Here is a 15,811-nt window from a genome sequence, read left to right as displayed (position 1 = left end):
AAAGATCTACCAGAAACTGAATTAGTTTTGCAGGGTCTTGGTCAGGACTAATGGGATGTGTTAGGGCACAGTAGTATCCCCAATTCTGCCTCATCCAGATTTAGTTTCCCCAAACGATTTCTGTATGCTCAAAACTATCACTGTGAGGTTGTGGTGATGGCTTATTTGGGTCATTTGTGGAACATGAGGAGCGGTGTTATGATGTGGTCAGAGGGAATTTTAAACACAGCAGGACTTGTGGAAGGATCATTATGGGAAGGTGCTGCTGACCAATAGAGGCTGAAGGAAAAGCACAGAGATAAGGTTGATAAGAAAAGCATCTGATTTTGGTCACCAGATGTTTTACAGTTGAATCTTTTAAACAAACAAACAAAATAAATAAATAAATAAAAAAGGTGCACAAGTTCCAGAAATGACTACAAGGTAAGAAAAAAGGTTTGCACAAATCCTGAGTTGACGCCAATATAAGAAACTGAGACACTTAATGAAAAACGTGGAAAACTAAGAAACGATATTGAAAAATATTTGGATTTTCAGAACCTCATCCTACTGTAGTGTATACAAGTTTCGTTGTTGGTTTAATGGTTTGAATCTTTGGTTATGTGACTTCAGCATCATTTTTAAAATGCATCTGTTTTGTTCTGCCTTTTCCTTTTAAAAATGTATCTCTGTGTGTTGCACAGAGATATATTTTATGATCTTCCAGACTACAAATATTTGCTAGATTTTTCCATGTTAATCTTTTTTGCTTTGCAACACTCTGGCCATTAAACTAATTGGTACTTTTCTTATTTTCGCACATAGAAGCCAGCTGCAGTCAGTTGTAACTACTAAGAAAATCAACTTGAAAATTACTTCAGAACTGGCAACACCATTGAATTACTTATCAAAGAAGATGTGTAGAAATTGAAATTGATTTCGCACTCAACATATATTAAAATTGTGCAACAATTATATTTATTTTTTTCCTGGTAAAGTCTTATCATTTTTAATTTACACATTTCATATTATGGTCAGTTAAAACAACAGGCAAAATAATAATTTAGAAGGTTTTGAACATTTCAGAATCATGATTTACGTTAATGCCAATAACAACACCATCTTCAATAAAAAGCTATTACACAGAACCTGAATTTTCATCCGGATCCTGTTTTGGTTTACATATAACCTTTTTTTTTTTTTTTAATTATTCTTTGCAAATATTGTAAATGAAAACTTCCCATGAAGCGCAGTTGGACTCTGTTAAAAACAGGTCCAGACAGTGTTATGAAAACCTCTTTAGGACTTTAAGTGCTTGTTTCTTTGTGTGTCTTGAATATTATTTCCTGGCAGATCCTGGTTGAAGGTTCTTTTGCACCAAAGGCGAGGTCATGTGTAATGTGCTTCGTAGAAGTGTGGCGAACGCATAAATAGATACATTTAGCACCTACATTAGTATTTTATTTAGTTTTTTTTTTTCTCATTCACACAAAGAACCAAAAATGCCTCAATGAGGTATTGGATTTCCGTGCGATTTTCTTCGCATGGGGGATCTTGACTCATACCTTTTAAGGCGAGAGAAAATCCCGATTCAATTTCCACATACGGCAACAGAGCCATTATGTCCCCGGTGTTATGACTCAGTCAGCAGGTGCAGATATGAGCTGTCGCTGTCTGTTGGAAACAAAAACGAATGAATGGCAGTCGCAATGCCGAAAATCATTTTTCTCGACTTTCACCAAAAGCCGACTCTCTGGTGTGAACAGCTGCCGCCTCGGAGACGCAGCGGTCTCATCCCTGCTGAAAACGGCGCCTTCAGCATTTTCATATTTATCCTCTAAAAATAACCGTCTGCACTTTGCTTTTGTGTCTGCTGTCAAGACGTGACACATGTCTGTATCTGTTTGCGCTGAAACTAGTTGTAGCCCTCACCCTATCGGAGCGTTTTAATCAATAATATGCAGCAGAAGACACGGTTTCTCCTAATCGTAAAGAGAATGTGGCTCCTCTGAGGACAATATAGTGACACTTCAATTATTTTAGTTTATATTTCAACTGCTGTTTCTGCCAGTGTACAGACACATCTACTGATCTCCGTCAACTGACATTTCAGGTGCATTTTTTCCTCTTTCACATCTGGCAGAACAGCTGTCGTAATCATTAAAGAAACCTCTCAGTATTGCTTGTGGGAACTTCTTTCATGTCTCGACGCGTTCAGATAGAAAACAAAGCAAATATTTGCTCCTCTTTGTGTAGCCTTCTTAAAGATCTTATCAAATCAACAACTTACAGCTCTTATTTTGCATATTTTGGAAAGGAACTACAACTGCTGTCCCTTACGAAAGTATAAATGTAACTTAAAACTTCACATTTTCCCTGAAAAAAAAAAAAATCTTAAGCATATTTTTTGTCCTATTCTGATCTGTTTGGGTTGCTTTCCTTCAGCAGGGAGAGGAAAGTTGAAAAGAGATGTTTGAAAGATGGGGCGAGGCAAAAAAAAAAAAAAAGACATAAAAATGGACATAGGCTCTGGAGAAGCTGCAGAGATTTACAGCTCTTTTAATAGGACAGCTATTAGCATGTCTCAGCAATCCATAAATTGGGGTTTGATGTTAGACTGGCAAGAAGAAAGCAAATGATGAACTTAGACTGAGGGGGAAAAAAAAGACAGAAAATGATGAAAGATGGTTCAAAGAAATTAAAAGCAACAGTTAGTTGAGTTCAGATATTCAGCAATCTCCTGTATTCTTCATAAATTTGGTCCAGAACTCTCCCACATTCCTTATATAGCTTGTGTGATGATGCTTAAATAAAATTTACGCCCGACTTTTCTAAAAGTGTCAAAACTAGTCAATGGCAGCATCATGATTGGGGACTGCTTTTCATTGGGAAGAATCAATTTTTTTTTTTCCTACTGATTTTGAAAAAAAAAAGTTTACATTTCTCAAAATCTTTGGATCACTGAAAAACAATACAATTAGAGCTTTTATCTTTTTGAATCCCAGTGATACTGAACATCCAAATTAACAATACAATAACCTCTCTAGAAGAAAGCTAAAGGTGTGGAATGATCGACGCAAAGTCCAGAAACAAGATTTTACAGCTTATCTGCAGGATTAGCTAACCATCTTATAGATTTAGTAAATTTGTGTGACGTATGTTTGGAAAAACATTGTCGAATTGTTGGGCGCTTAAAAATGAATGTGCTTATTCAACAGAAATGGCCTTAACTTACACTACTAAAGGGTGTGAAACCCTATGTAACTAGGTCATTAGATCTTTCTCAGAACAGCATCTTCACTAGGCATGTCCTTTAAAAGAATATGAATTGTAGGAAGGGAATAATGCAAAAATTAAGAAACAAACAAGTAGTTTAAGCATATAACAGCATATTTCATTTAGGATATCTTCAATATTGATAAAAACAAACAAATGCATAAGTCATTCAAATCACGAAGAGTAATTACCAAGAGCTAAGCCCAAATTTAAAACATTTCAACTTCGCCTGTGTGGCAGCGGTGGACCTTGCATGGGATTCATCCCGCTGCATTGCAGAGCTATTTTACCTCTGCACAGCACAGACATGAATGGGTTTGGAAGCAGAGTGCAGTGCTCCAGACATCTTACTTGAAGAAGCTCAACATATCCAGCTGTTCTGTTTTCCCCCAAATGTTTCCTGACCTGAAGTCAGGGTGACCTCGCTGGATGTCCCTCCCTTGCACAAATTTTATCTGTATAAAAAATTTTTTGTTTTACTGGAGAATAAACTCAATGTTCAACTACGTTGTTTGGAACTCGCTCTCAAACTTATCTTAAATCTTTTGCTTGTTAATACTTGATTTTGTTGGATGTTGTTTTATGTTTAAATGTCCCACAACAGAAAACCAATAAAAGTCCTGCTATTACAGCATCGGTTGCAGTAACTTGATCAAGTGGCACTTGCAAAAGTTTCCACATGTCTTTCATTGTTTATATTTTGTCACGTTAAAACTGCAGATTTCAGAGCTGCTCAGGAGAGTGAGACGGCTTAGATCAGAACACATTCGTGAAATGGTCCAGTCAGTTTTCATTCCCCTGATTCTAAGATCTTTAAAGGGCAGAATAACTAAAATATTCCCTAAAACTGAATGTAACACACGATTTCCTTCTTCACTCCGTATCCAACTTCACCTTTTACCCCCTGCAAAAAAAAAAAAAATTACTCAGAAATACAATCCACAGATGCTTCAGTTGTCTCTGATAATGACAGGAGACAAACAAATAAAAGAAAGCACAATTTCTTCTGGCATACCTGTCAGGAAATTATAGCATCCACATAAGTCTGCTGTCGTAAAAGCTGGTGCATACAGAGATGTGACTGATTCCACCTGACAGTTAAAATATTTTTTCCTGTCTTATTGAAACTACACGATATATGAGCTGGCAGAATCAAAAAGTGTTAAAATACTAAAAAAACAAACAAAAAAACAGTACAAACATAAGTATGCAAGTGAAACACGTTTATTCTTTTTAGGGGAAATGTGCGACAAGCCTATGTGTACAAATCCCATGCAACTGTGCTCTGCTTGGTGAAAACCCACAGTCTCCCTATAATGATTACTAATTCCCCACCTCCCAGTTGGAAATGAAAGAGCCACTGAGCCTCGCTCTCAAAGCACAGCTCCATGGCTACTCACCAGAACATGGCCGAGTGAATAGATGCAAAACCAAGCATGTCTGGAGCCGATGTCACTGACAGCTGCTCCTTCTGCAAATGTGGCTCTTTTTTTGTGGTGGAGTGACCCTTTTGTTCTGTCTAATGCTTGGTTCCATTTGATTTTTGCATACGTTTTAGTCATACTTGCTGTATAGTTGGACGCAATAATGTTAGGCACTCAATATTTTGCTTTTTAACACATTATTATTTAGTCTGTGATTTACACTCAGGATGATCTAACAGAAAATCTGTCTTTCCTGGTATCTTTTTTAAGATTTAGCTCTCTGCATGCTTCTTCCAGTTTATTTTATTTTTTTCGATTAGCTGTCAAACTTGGTGCTATCTTTTGTTACCATGCAAATTGTGACATTGTCATGTAAGATAATTCTGTAACAATTTGGCCTAAAACCATTTTAGTGTTGCCCTCTTTGTTGTAAAGTTGAAAAATGTCGATAGGCGTTTTTACCTTAACTCGGTTTTAATTGCAATTAAATATGTCATTATTATCATGTTTTTATTTCTTTACAGAGTAATCTTGGGCAAGTGGCCAAATCTGGGAAGGCGAACAGTAGTTCTCTGTTTTCTCCATTCTTTAAGAAGAAGCATAATGCGTTGTGTTTGAGTTACTTTATGTTGTCAAATGGACACCATTTACCTCGTCGGACACTAACCAGGCCTGGGTTTCATTAGTGAAATTGAACTGATAACTAGTATTTAGCTCATTTATGATCTGAGAAACAGGGAAAATGCTGTTTCAGATATTGTCAAGTTGTTTCATGGAAGTGACACAAACTTTCAGAGCACTGGAAATGTTAAATGTGTGTGAAAGGTCAGATCTGATGTTTGTGTTCGCTAAACACTGGCGCCAATTTGTGAGGAGGGCCCCTCATTGTTGCCCTCCCATGTTTGTCAAATTCCTGATGCACATTTCTGTTTGAACTCCTTTGTGAAAAATCTGAGAGTAGTTCTATATTGAAGGCTGTTAGGTAGTGGAGGGGGGGGGGCTGTTTCTCTACTCGGAGTGAGTAATGCTCGTGCTTTTGTGTCCATTTTGAGGTGTGGAGGCTTCGCTGAGTGCAGGGCATTTTATTCTCCTAAAAAAAATGTGTTCAGGATCCTTAAAACATCTGTTGTGCAGCTTGTGTATCTTTATTTATTTGAACTTCTGACAGAAGCAAAATGTGTTTTCCTTTTGGTGCTTTGGACATTCACCAAGGAAAAAAAAAACAAAAAAAAACAGTTTTGCACCTTCATGCATCTGTTTTCTTCATGTACCTGATGGTGGAAATCAACAATTCAAATGTTTGATCTCATCAAGCAGAAAGTCTTGTTTAAAAACTCTGAATCACTGGGCTGTTACTGGCTCTTTCATGCTTTCTGACCTGCCTCCTCTGTCGCCGAGCGGTACACGAGCAAATTCAGAAGTTAACAGGCTGGTCCCCGGAGATCTGCCAGCACACAAAGTGATGATAAGTGTCAGGACTGATTTCAGAAGACTCTGTGTTTAGATCCCACCCCTCCTCGCAATTCCCCGGGGTGCCTTTGAGCTACACCGCCGAGCAGCGCCATGCTCCGTGCTGGTTTACGGCTCGCCCTCAGGGAAGCAAAGAGGGAAGAATCGCTAAGCTACTATTTTGATTTTATTTTTTTTTTGCAAGTGAAGCAGCTTCGTGAAAGTAATAAGAATCGAGTCTCCAAATAGCACCTTAAAGTGAGAAGCTGGCATTTTGAGGCAGAGAGATAAAATAATTTATTCGGGTCTTATTCTTAATAAGGACCTCCCCCTCTCCCCCCACCCACCTCTACATATTTCATGCAGCGTTTAGTAGTGGCGAGGTGAAGCCAGTCGCCTTTCTTTTTGTGAGGCTTTCACCACCGAGGGGAAAGTTGGAGACACAGCAAGCCAAACAGTTCACTGAAAAGACCACATGGTGTGCTTGACCCGCTGACCCGGCCCGCTTTGTCCTTCTTGTCTATGGCATTCACTGGAAACAAACTGCCACGGATGGCTTCCTCCAGATTAAATGTTGACTCTCTCCAAGACTGACAATTTACCTCGGCTTTGCTCCCGACAGCAGGAGATGGTGAATAAACATGGCGGGCTCCGTATAAGAGAGGCCACGTATATATATGTGTGTGCGTGCTAAAGCTTGAGGACACAGCCAATGCAATCATCGTGGCCCCTCAGTGCAGCATCTATCAGGAAGCTGATGGATTCCATTAATAAAAGACCTTTGGTGTTGTATCCTCTGTACAGCATGTAGTCTGTCAGTGCCACCAAAATAATATTGACCTAATCATTCTCCTCCCCTGGAGCACCGACTTGCAACCTGAAATAACGCTGTTATTTATCCCATAATGAGATGTTGACATTTACAGATAAATTGAGAGAAGACTTTCACCAATATCACTGCGCGAGTACGTGGCAACATAAATAAAACGTTGTCCAACAGGCGTTTTCCGACGTTGCTCTACGCAGTAAACAACGGCCGAAGCGAGTGACTAATTGAAAACTGCAGCCGACGTTTTATGATTCTAGAAGAGGAGCGGTATTGAACGCCTCCAAAGGATTTTTTAAGAACATTTTTGTTTTTGCTGAATGGAGTAAAACAATAGCTTTCTTGTCCTCCTTAGCTCCGGCTCAATTACAGCGAGGAAAAAGTAAGCCTCGCCAAACCACAGGGCAACTGAAGAGGAAGGCTGACGGGCTGGGTCCTGTCTTCATTCATTAAAAGATCCTGACCAAGTTAGAGATTGAAAAAGTGAAGAGTTCTTGCACTCGGATCGAACTTTGCTTAAGAGTTCGACGAGGTGGCGGGCTGACTCAGAGCCACAGCTTCCCAGTGTTTATCGGAAGCTCTGGAGCTCTGTGACAAAAAGGAAGATCCACTCACGATGTTGTTCCATCAATCAATATGTTATGATGGTCTGTGTCGAATCTGGAATTGACATTTAGTCAAACCAATTCAGATCACATAATTCATTCTTTGTATTTGTGATAATTTTGTTATCAGAGAATCTTTCTCATTCACTGCATGGCCTTGTTTGCTGAGGGCTTTCATTTTTATAATATTGTCCACTCATTCAGCTCTGCACACTTTGGTTTAGGCCGGCGAGTCAATCATTACCTTCTTCTTTGTCTCTTTGTTTACTTATGACCTATATGGCAAGAACAGAGATTTTTTTTCTTTTTTTCCCCAGACCTGCAAAAAATGAAAAAGCTTAGAGGTTCCTTGCTCTTGACTCATTTTTGGCAGAATGTTTTTAAATCACCAGATGCAACGGAAACAAAAAGATAATGTAGACAGAGAGTAAAAGTGATCAGAGAAAGTGGTCTTGCACATTATATTTGTTTGCTTAGATTTATAAAAGCCAAGTGGCAAAAAACAGTTCTAATTAAAGAAAATTTAAACAATTCAGCATAGTTCACCTACTTTTAATTTTTTAATTTTACAACCCACCTATACCACGCATTTTTTTTAAGCATCACTGTTCAGTCTTTTCATAGAAATAGTACTGTCTCCTTTGTCACGCTTAGATGTTGAATTAGATAACCTTTCTTCCTATACGTCTCGCTCCTTTTCGGCATTTCCTAAGGGCGTCCATTTTCTTGAGATTGATCATAAGATAAAGTTTAGCAGGATTTTAGAGCTGCATGAATGTATCTGAACCAAGGTAAGAACTTTGGATAAAATAAGGCAATTTATTTGCAAGGGCAGGGGATTATTACCTATTCTGTTCTTTTCAGTCACTAAATCTCAAGGTACAGCTGAAGAGAAGTGTTTGTGAATCTTAACAATAGAGCCTCAACTGGGACATTAATATGTTCAGTGTGGGCTGGACTGAAAATCTGCAGCTTTTGTTGCAGTCAGTTTTACTTGAATGAACAACATTATAAATGGGAGACTTGTGAAACACAGGTCATTTGGTAAATTTTAATTATGTTGTTATGCTCTCAGTAGTAACATGAATCAGGTTTTGTATAGTTATTGCCCAGTTTCTGTGACATTGTTCTACATAGCCATTTACTGATTCCTGGAGATTTTTATTTGTAGCCTGTTTGTGTAGCAATTTGGCAGGAGAGCTATAGCCTTGGGACTTAGACCGACAAAATGTTTAGGAAGCCTAAGTGGAAACTTTATTTGATAAAAGTTTAAAACAAAATGTCAAGAATCAGGAAAAAAAAACAAAAAAAAAACATGCCCCGTAAATGTGTGCTCTGGATGGTCATTTTTCAGTTTGTGGTGATAGAAAGAGACATTGACACTCTGCAGTGAGCTGACAGCTGAAGAGCATCTGCCTGCCCATCTTTGAACACCAAACGCTGCCTTCACTTCATGTGTATATAAAAAAAGGTCCATCAAATATTCTGACATCAATTATATTCAAGGTTTGTTTGTGTCATCATGACTTCAGTTTCTTCAGAGTTTTTCAAGGATTATTTTGTCATAGTCATGATTTTAAAACGGGAGTCCATGCCAACTTTAAAGACCTGACATGCTCCAGGATTTCATCTGTCGGAAGAATTTTTTCTTTAATTAACTTCACAGCATTCAGAATAAACATAGTGCAGCAAAATGAAAACTATTATCACATGTAATGTTATGTATGAATTCCAATTTAGTTGTTAAATTTGATACACAGAGCTGTGAAAAAAGTTTTCCTCCTTTTCTGTTTTTGCTTTTGTCACACTTCAAAGTCTCAAATCATCAAACTGATTTTGAGACTAGAGAAACATAGCCACAGTTAATACAAAATACAGACTGCAGATAAGAATTTGATTTAGAAATACCGTATTTTTCAGACTATAAGTCGCTACTCCCCCCACGTTTTGACGGTGCGGCTTTTCTGTAGATTTTTATTCAACCACCAGGGGGCTCTTTAGCAGGAAATGAATCATTGGAAGTCAAAAATAGAAATCAAAGAAGAAAGTGCTGATTTTCATTTAGAACAAGCACATGCTCACAGCAGGCACAACGGAGAAATGTTTTGAAACTCATACCCCCTCATCAAGGAAACAACACAGAGAAGTTCAGCTTTTAAGTTGAAGGCTATCGATCTGGCAGTACACAACATCCTTAATCTGCGTCCTTAATAGCAGATGTACTCAGGACGAAGTGGAAAACCGAGAGCGGCGGAAATACCAGCAGCTTATAGCCCGGTGCGGCTTATAGCCCGGTGCAGCTTGTGTATGTATGTTTCCAGTTTTAAAAAAAACAAACAACTTTGTGGGTGCGGCTTATAGTGAGGTGAGCTTTATAGTCCGGAAAACACTGTAGTTAATAATGGTCCCAACTAACCTGGCCTTATATGATGCCTGGATATTGCAGAGTTAATGGTTGTATTAATTAAGCAATAGCCCGTCACACTGCTACCACCATATTTGATTGTTGGTATGAAAGCTAATTGTCTCTTTCTGACATGATGTGGTAATTTTATGCCAAAAGTAACAGTATGCACATCTTCCAAAAACGTTGTTTTGTCTTGTCAGCTGCACAGAACATTTTCCAGAACTTCTTGGCTATCCTCATTTTTTTTTCTTTTTCTTTTTCTGGAAAATGTGAGATAAGCCTTTGTGTTCTTTTGTCAGTAGTGATCTTTGTCTTGGGACTCTCCAGTGGATGCTGTTTTTCGCTGTCTCTTTCTTATTGTAGAATCATGAACACTGACCTTAACTGAGGCAAAGTGAACCTTGCATTGTGGCATATGTTGATCACCTGGGCGGTAGACACCAACAAATTATTCCATGTATTTTTTTTATACATATTAAACAGAAAAAAAAAAGATTCCTAAAACAAACTTAAAGACAAACAAATCATACCTGCGCTTATTTTCAGGGGATTATGTTTGGTGGGCAGTTGGCAGTTTTCCAGAGTGGTTGTGGAAAAAAAACAAAAAAAACATTATCACAGAATAGAATACACAAGGCTGCAAGGCCAAAGATCTTGAAACGTGGTCTCTGAAAAGTTTGAAACATTATCAGGAAGTTCCACAATCATGAAACTTTGAAAAGATTTCATGGAAGCAGTTCAAAAAGGAAACGCGACAGAAGAAAATCCGTGAAGGTTAGTGGCGTTTCTGAGAACGTGAAGAGCTTCAGGGTGATCCAGTTCAACCTGGAGTTGCTGCCTCAGCCTTTGCTGTACAACACAACATGGAACAAGAGGATATCCAAAGGCCAGACAAAAAAAATAAAAATACTGAAGGAAGTAGAGAAACATCTGGACGTAACATGTCCAGCATAAAATATGTCACTTTATAGATGGTTGAAATAAACAAGATAGTAAAGCCTGTAAAGATATCAGGAAAGAAATCCAGATATCAGGATATCAGCACATTTACAGGTTTGCAACAGAAAATGTCATTTGTAACTTTCCACTTATTTCATAGTAGTAAACGTAATACCTTATTAATAAAAATGGATACAAAGACATGCACGAATTGTACATTTTCCCTACTTTTATTTCCTCTAAAGTTTATATATTGATACTTTTTGTCTGTATGCTGTTAACACTTGAAAATCAAGGCTAAACTCCTTGTTTGCAATTCAGTCCTGGACAGTAATGCTGATTCTAATTCTGATTGTTTGCATTGATCTATCGCATAAAATCCCTATAAGGTACTTTGAACATGATGGTAGGCAGACGTTTTCAAAGTATGTCACGGCAAATCACTCCAAATCTCTGACTTCATCTTAGCTTATTAGGATTTATGGAGAAACTATCGTCCAAGGACGTGCTGAATGTCTATGTGGTGCACTGATACCGGGCTTCATTAACTTTAAGTTCAGCATTTCCTTAAAAAATATTAACCCTGGGCCAGGTTGCATAAACCCAAAGGCTTTTCAGAGATTATTTATACAGATGTATGCAGAGGAAAACTTTATCTCTATATTAATATTTTATGTTTTTTTTAAATAAAAGAAAATGCAAACCAGTGTGCATTATTTCTATTTAATTAATTGCAATAGGTTTTGATGTCTGTCTTCAATGTGATTTTGTTTGACTTTATGAAGATTTTTTTCTTTAGTAATGACCATTGCATAGATTATAATAATATTGCATTGGGTGTCGGCATTTAGTTGCTGAGAACAAATGTTTTTTTTTTAATAAAATGATTAATGCATAATTATTGATCTCCTGATCTGATTTTAATGTGTTCTACAAACACCTGGTATTTTGTTGTCTGTACACATTTACAAATGACATGAAAGGGAAGCAAATTACACTGTTTGAATATTAAATACTTCATTAGGCTTGACTTCATAATTGCATTTGATACACAAATGTGCTAATATATGGGAAAATCATGAAATGTGCCGAAACACGACGTACTTTAAACTCTAATGCTGTTAAATCAATGAACTTGGCTTGTTATCTCTGAATAGGTTATGTGAGGTATCATCCTCACTGGTGTAATCATAATTTAATCATTGCTTTAGTGAGAATCCTGTGGGACAGAAGCCCTGAAGTCATGCTTTATTAAGCCAAGCATTTTGACTAAAATATGAAAGAAATTTTGCTCCAATAGAGCATTAAGTACCTTATATGACAGCTCCTCGTTCTTATCTTTTAACAGCTGCACTCTGATGTGGATAAAGGAGACGGCAAGGTGAAGTATGTGTTGTCTGGCGAGGGGGCCACCTCCATCTTCACTATCGACGAGAACACCGGAGACATCCATGCCACGAAGCGCCTCGATCGGGAGGCCCAGGCTTACTACACCCTCCAAGCTCAAGCCATTGACCGGATAACCAACTTACCTGTAGAGCCAAGGTCCGAGTTTGTGGTCAAGGTGCAGGACATCAACGACAATGAGCCGAAGTTCCTGGATGGGCCGTACCTGGCAGGGGTGCCAGAGATGTCACCTTTAGGTAAGCCCCCTGTTTTTTTATTGTAAACATGATCGGATGAGTTTCTCTTTCAACTCTCAGATCACTTTCTCTTTGACTTGCCCTCGCTCTAATGTCTCCGTTTGATAATTTTCCACCTCGCTGAATCCGTCTTCCTAGTTCTGCCTCTAGGTCATCAGGTGGGTTGGGACGTGTCCTGTGTTAATATGAGTCCAACACTCTGCAAGGCTGAAAATTGTGCTCATCAAATTTGACTTACATGAAATGTTGCTTGTTCACGAGCGCTGTGTAAATCAAGGTCAAGGTTAAACTTTTACTAATTTGCGCTTCTCATGGTCAGACTTTATTCCTGCAAATATGCTAGCAAGTAGGAAGCGAGACATTCTTCTGCTCAAGGTTTGTTGGGATTTGATGAGAGTGAAACTTATGTGACAAATGGTAATGAAAAGGCCACCTAATGGACTATTCAACAACCCCAGTAAAGTTCATTCTTGATTTGAACCATGTCTGTGAAGGGTTACAGCTGGCTCAGTTTTTAAGATAAGACAACACGATATCTTATGAAAATAGTGTTGCAACGCCGCTTAAAGCAATGTAACAGACAGAAAATCTTCTCACTTCAACATATTAACCTACTTCATTGTGGGGTTTTTTTCTTTTTTTTCTGAAACAGCTACATTTTTTAAGCCATGTCAGCTATTAGCATGAGATAATAATCAGATTGCTGTCAACATAAGGTAGCTACTTTGAGGTTTGTCATTGCACATTGCCAAACATGCTTCAAACCATTTTTGCTCTTTTTCCTTTGGCAGTTGGTGTGAACTGTGTAATTTTTCAGAGTTGTGACGGGTTGTTCTGAAAGTAAATGGAATTTTGAAAACACAAGCAGTGAAAAAATTATGTTGTACAATAATACTACGTTTCACATTTGAAATGATTTTTGATGTGTCAAATAAGGCATTTTGCCATGTAGCTGAATTTATTCTGTTATAAAATCGAGTGAGAAACTACAACTTAATCTTATTATTATGCCAGCTCGATAGACTTATTATTATCTGGGGTTGCCATTATATCTTTCCTAAAACGAATAGATAGCAGGTTATTTTTTCCCAGTGAAAGCTTCACCCAGTATTCTGTTCATTTTTTAGGAAAGGCAGGTAAAATGCCTGTGCTAGCTTGACTGGCTGTATGGTAGACAGCTGCATTATTGTACAATGAAGTGCAGCAGGATGGTAACATATTTACAGAGTTGCACAACCCCAGGCAGTTTGCTATATTAAAGCTTAGTGCATAAAAATGTAGGTGTTTTTGGAGATGGCTGGCCAAAAACCTCCCAAACATTGACTGTCTGACTGCAAGACAGGCACGCAAATGTGACCATGCACATGTAAAGGGTTTCTTTGTTGTTTTTGTTTTCTTGTCAGAAGTTTGTGATTTTGATTATAAAATACAAAGATTAAAATCTTGGAATATTAAGCGTATTTTCCTTATTTCTGTATCTCCTAACACCTTATGTTTATCACAATACCTGTACAAAATCTGTCTTGTGTATTTGGAGGTTTGTTAAATAGACCAAAACAAACGGTTAAAACATTATTTATACAAAAGGAAATGTCTCTTGGCATTATGTGAGCCTCCTCCAGGCGTGTTGAGTTGTTTACAGATTCAGAGTGATGTACACCTTTAACAGATCACCATCTCAGGACGACATCACTAAGCATAAAATGGCTTAAATTTACGAATGCCATCCATGTCCATAGACTGTCCCAGGACATCACACTATGCTCATCATAGCTGCATTTGGTATTGCACTGAAACAAACCCCAAAAGACCTCCTATTGAATTAATTCATGGTCAAAATTTCTTCCGCAGTTCTGAATTAGTCCCTACTATCTTGTTGAAATTGTGAAGACATGCAAATGAGTAACAAAAACATCCCAAGGCCTTTTAGTTGAGCAGGTGGTTGAAGAACACAACATATTCACCTTGTGTTTTCTTTTTAATCGGAACATATTGTAACTAGTTTGGCAAAGCTAATTTGGATTTTTAAGTTCATTCTTAAGGGAAGCGTGTCCAAAGGGATAGAGAATCACTCGCTAAACTGACTTTGTGTTTCATCGCTTCTAATCTAAATAGCTAACCACACAAATCAATGCAGTAAAGAGCTTTGCAAAGTAATGATTGGAATATATTTACAAAGCTTTTAAACATTAAGACACGGAAGCAAACATATTTTTGGTTCTTTGTGTTTTTTATAAATACGAGTCACTCCGCTGTATAGCGGTGTGAAGCTCAATGAGTAGTAATTTACATATTTATTGCGTTAAATATGCCAGCACACACCTCTGGGCTTTGAACTGTTGATGAGTGACACGTGTTTGAAAACTAACTTAAGGTCTAAATCCATCCCGACACCCATGGGCATTTTTTTTTTCCTCCACAAATTGGTGTTCATATTAGCTGAAGCTTTCGAGCTGCTGAAAATGTCAAATTCTAATGAACACATTTCTATCCATCCATTCACTTCCCTCTTCACCATGACAACAAGGTAGGCAAAAGCATTCCAACTTGGCCCAACTTGCGCCAGATTCTCCTGGGGGATTCCTGAGGTGATCCGAGGGATGCTGGGACCTGTGAGATATAACCAAAAATGTAGGGATTAGAGCTGTGAAAAAAGAAAAAAAAACTCTTTATTTGCAATTATTTATTTAAAATAAGTATTTAATTAAAATTAAAAATCAGCAAATAAAGTCAGATTCCTGATACTTGTGGTCTTCAGAAAAGGGAATCAGGAATTTTTATTTTAAATAAAAGTCTAAATTAATGTAGTTTAGTTAATCCGTGCATGGTTCATAACACCAAAGAACGAACCATACACGGATTGGAAGTTCTTAGTCGGAAAGTATAAAAGGGTATTTGAAATCTTTGTACACTAAAAATGTGAACACTATAAATTCCATGGCCAAAACTTGTTATTCAACACAAAATAAATTGATTCTAGGCAGAAGAAAATATCTTTACTTCAGTAAACAGTGTACAGTTATTTATTTCTCCAGCCACAGACAGCAGTGAGTGGAGCCGGTGAGTTGACACAAGGGGCAGACTGGGGCACAGAGAGCTGCCTGGACCTTTTCATCTTGGATGACCCACTTTTCACACAAAGCATTTGTTGACAAGATCAAGTCTTTGGAAGAATGTTTTTTTTTTTTTTTTTTTTTTTTTTTTTTTTTTTTTTAAGGAGGTTTTTTTTTTTTTTTTTTTTTTTGGGATGTTGAAAACAACCA

General features: G+C 37.7%; 1 protein-coding gene across 1 annotated transcript in view; it reads left to right on the top strand.

Moving 5' to 3' along the window:
• LOC106947342 (cadherin-7) overlaps positions 1 to 15,811 on the top strand; it is a 149,316-nt gene that overhangs the window by 47,716 nt on the left and 85,789 nt on the right. The window contains exon 3 of the mRNA XM_015032265.1: positions 12,254 to 12,548. Within this exon, the coding sequence (XP_014887751.1) occupies positions 12,254 to 12,548 (295 nt within the window). The remainder of the gene's footprint in view (positions 1 to 12,253; positions 12,549 to 15,811) is intronic.

This window comes from Poecilia latipinna, unplaced genomic scaffold, assembly GCF_001443285.1.
Source record: "Poecilia latipinna isolate Pla-1442-1.1 unplaced genomic scaffold, P_latipinna-1.0 Scaffold236, whole genome shotgun sequence".
NCBI lineage: Eukaryota > Metazoa > Chordata > Actinopteri > Cyprinodontiformes > Poeciliidae > Poecilia > Poecilia latipinna.
The sequence above is the reverse complement of the archived record's forward strand: the minus strand, read 5'-3'. Positions and strand labels throughout refer to the sequence as shown.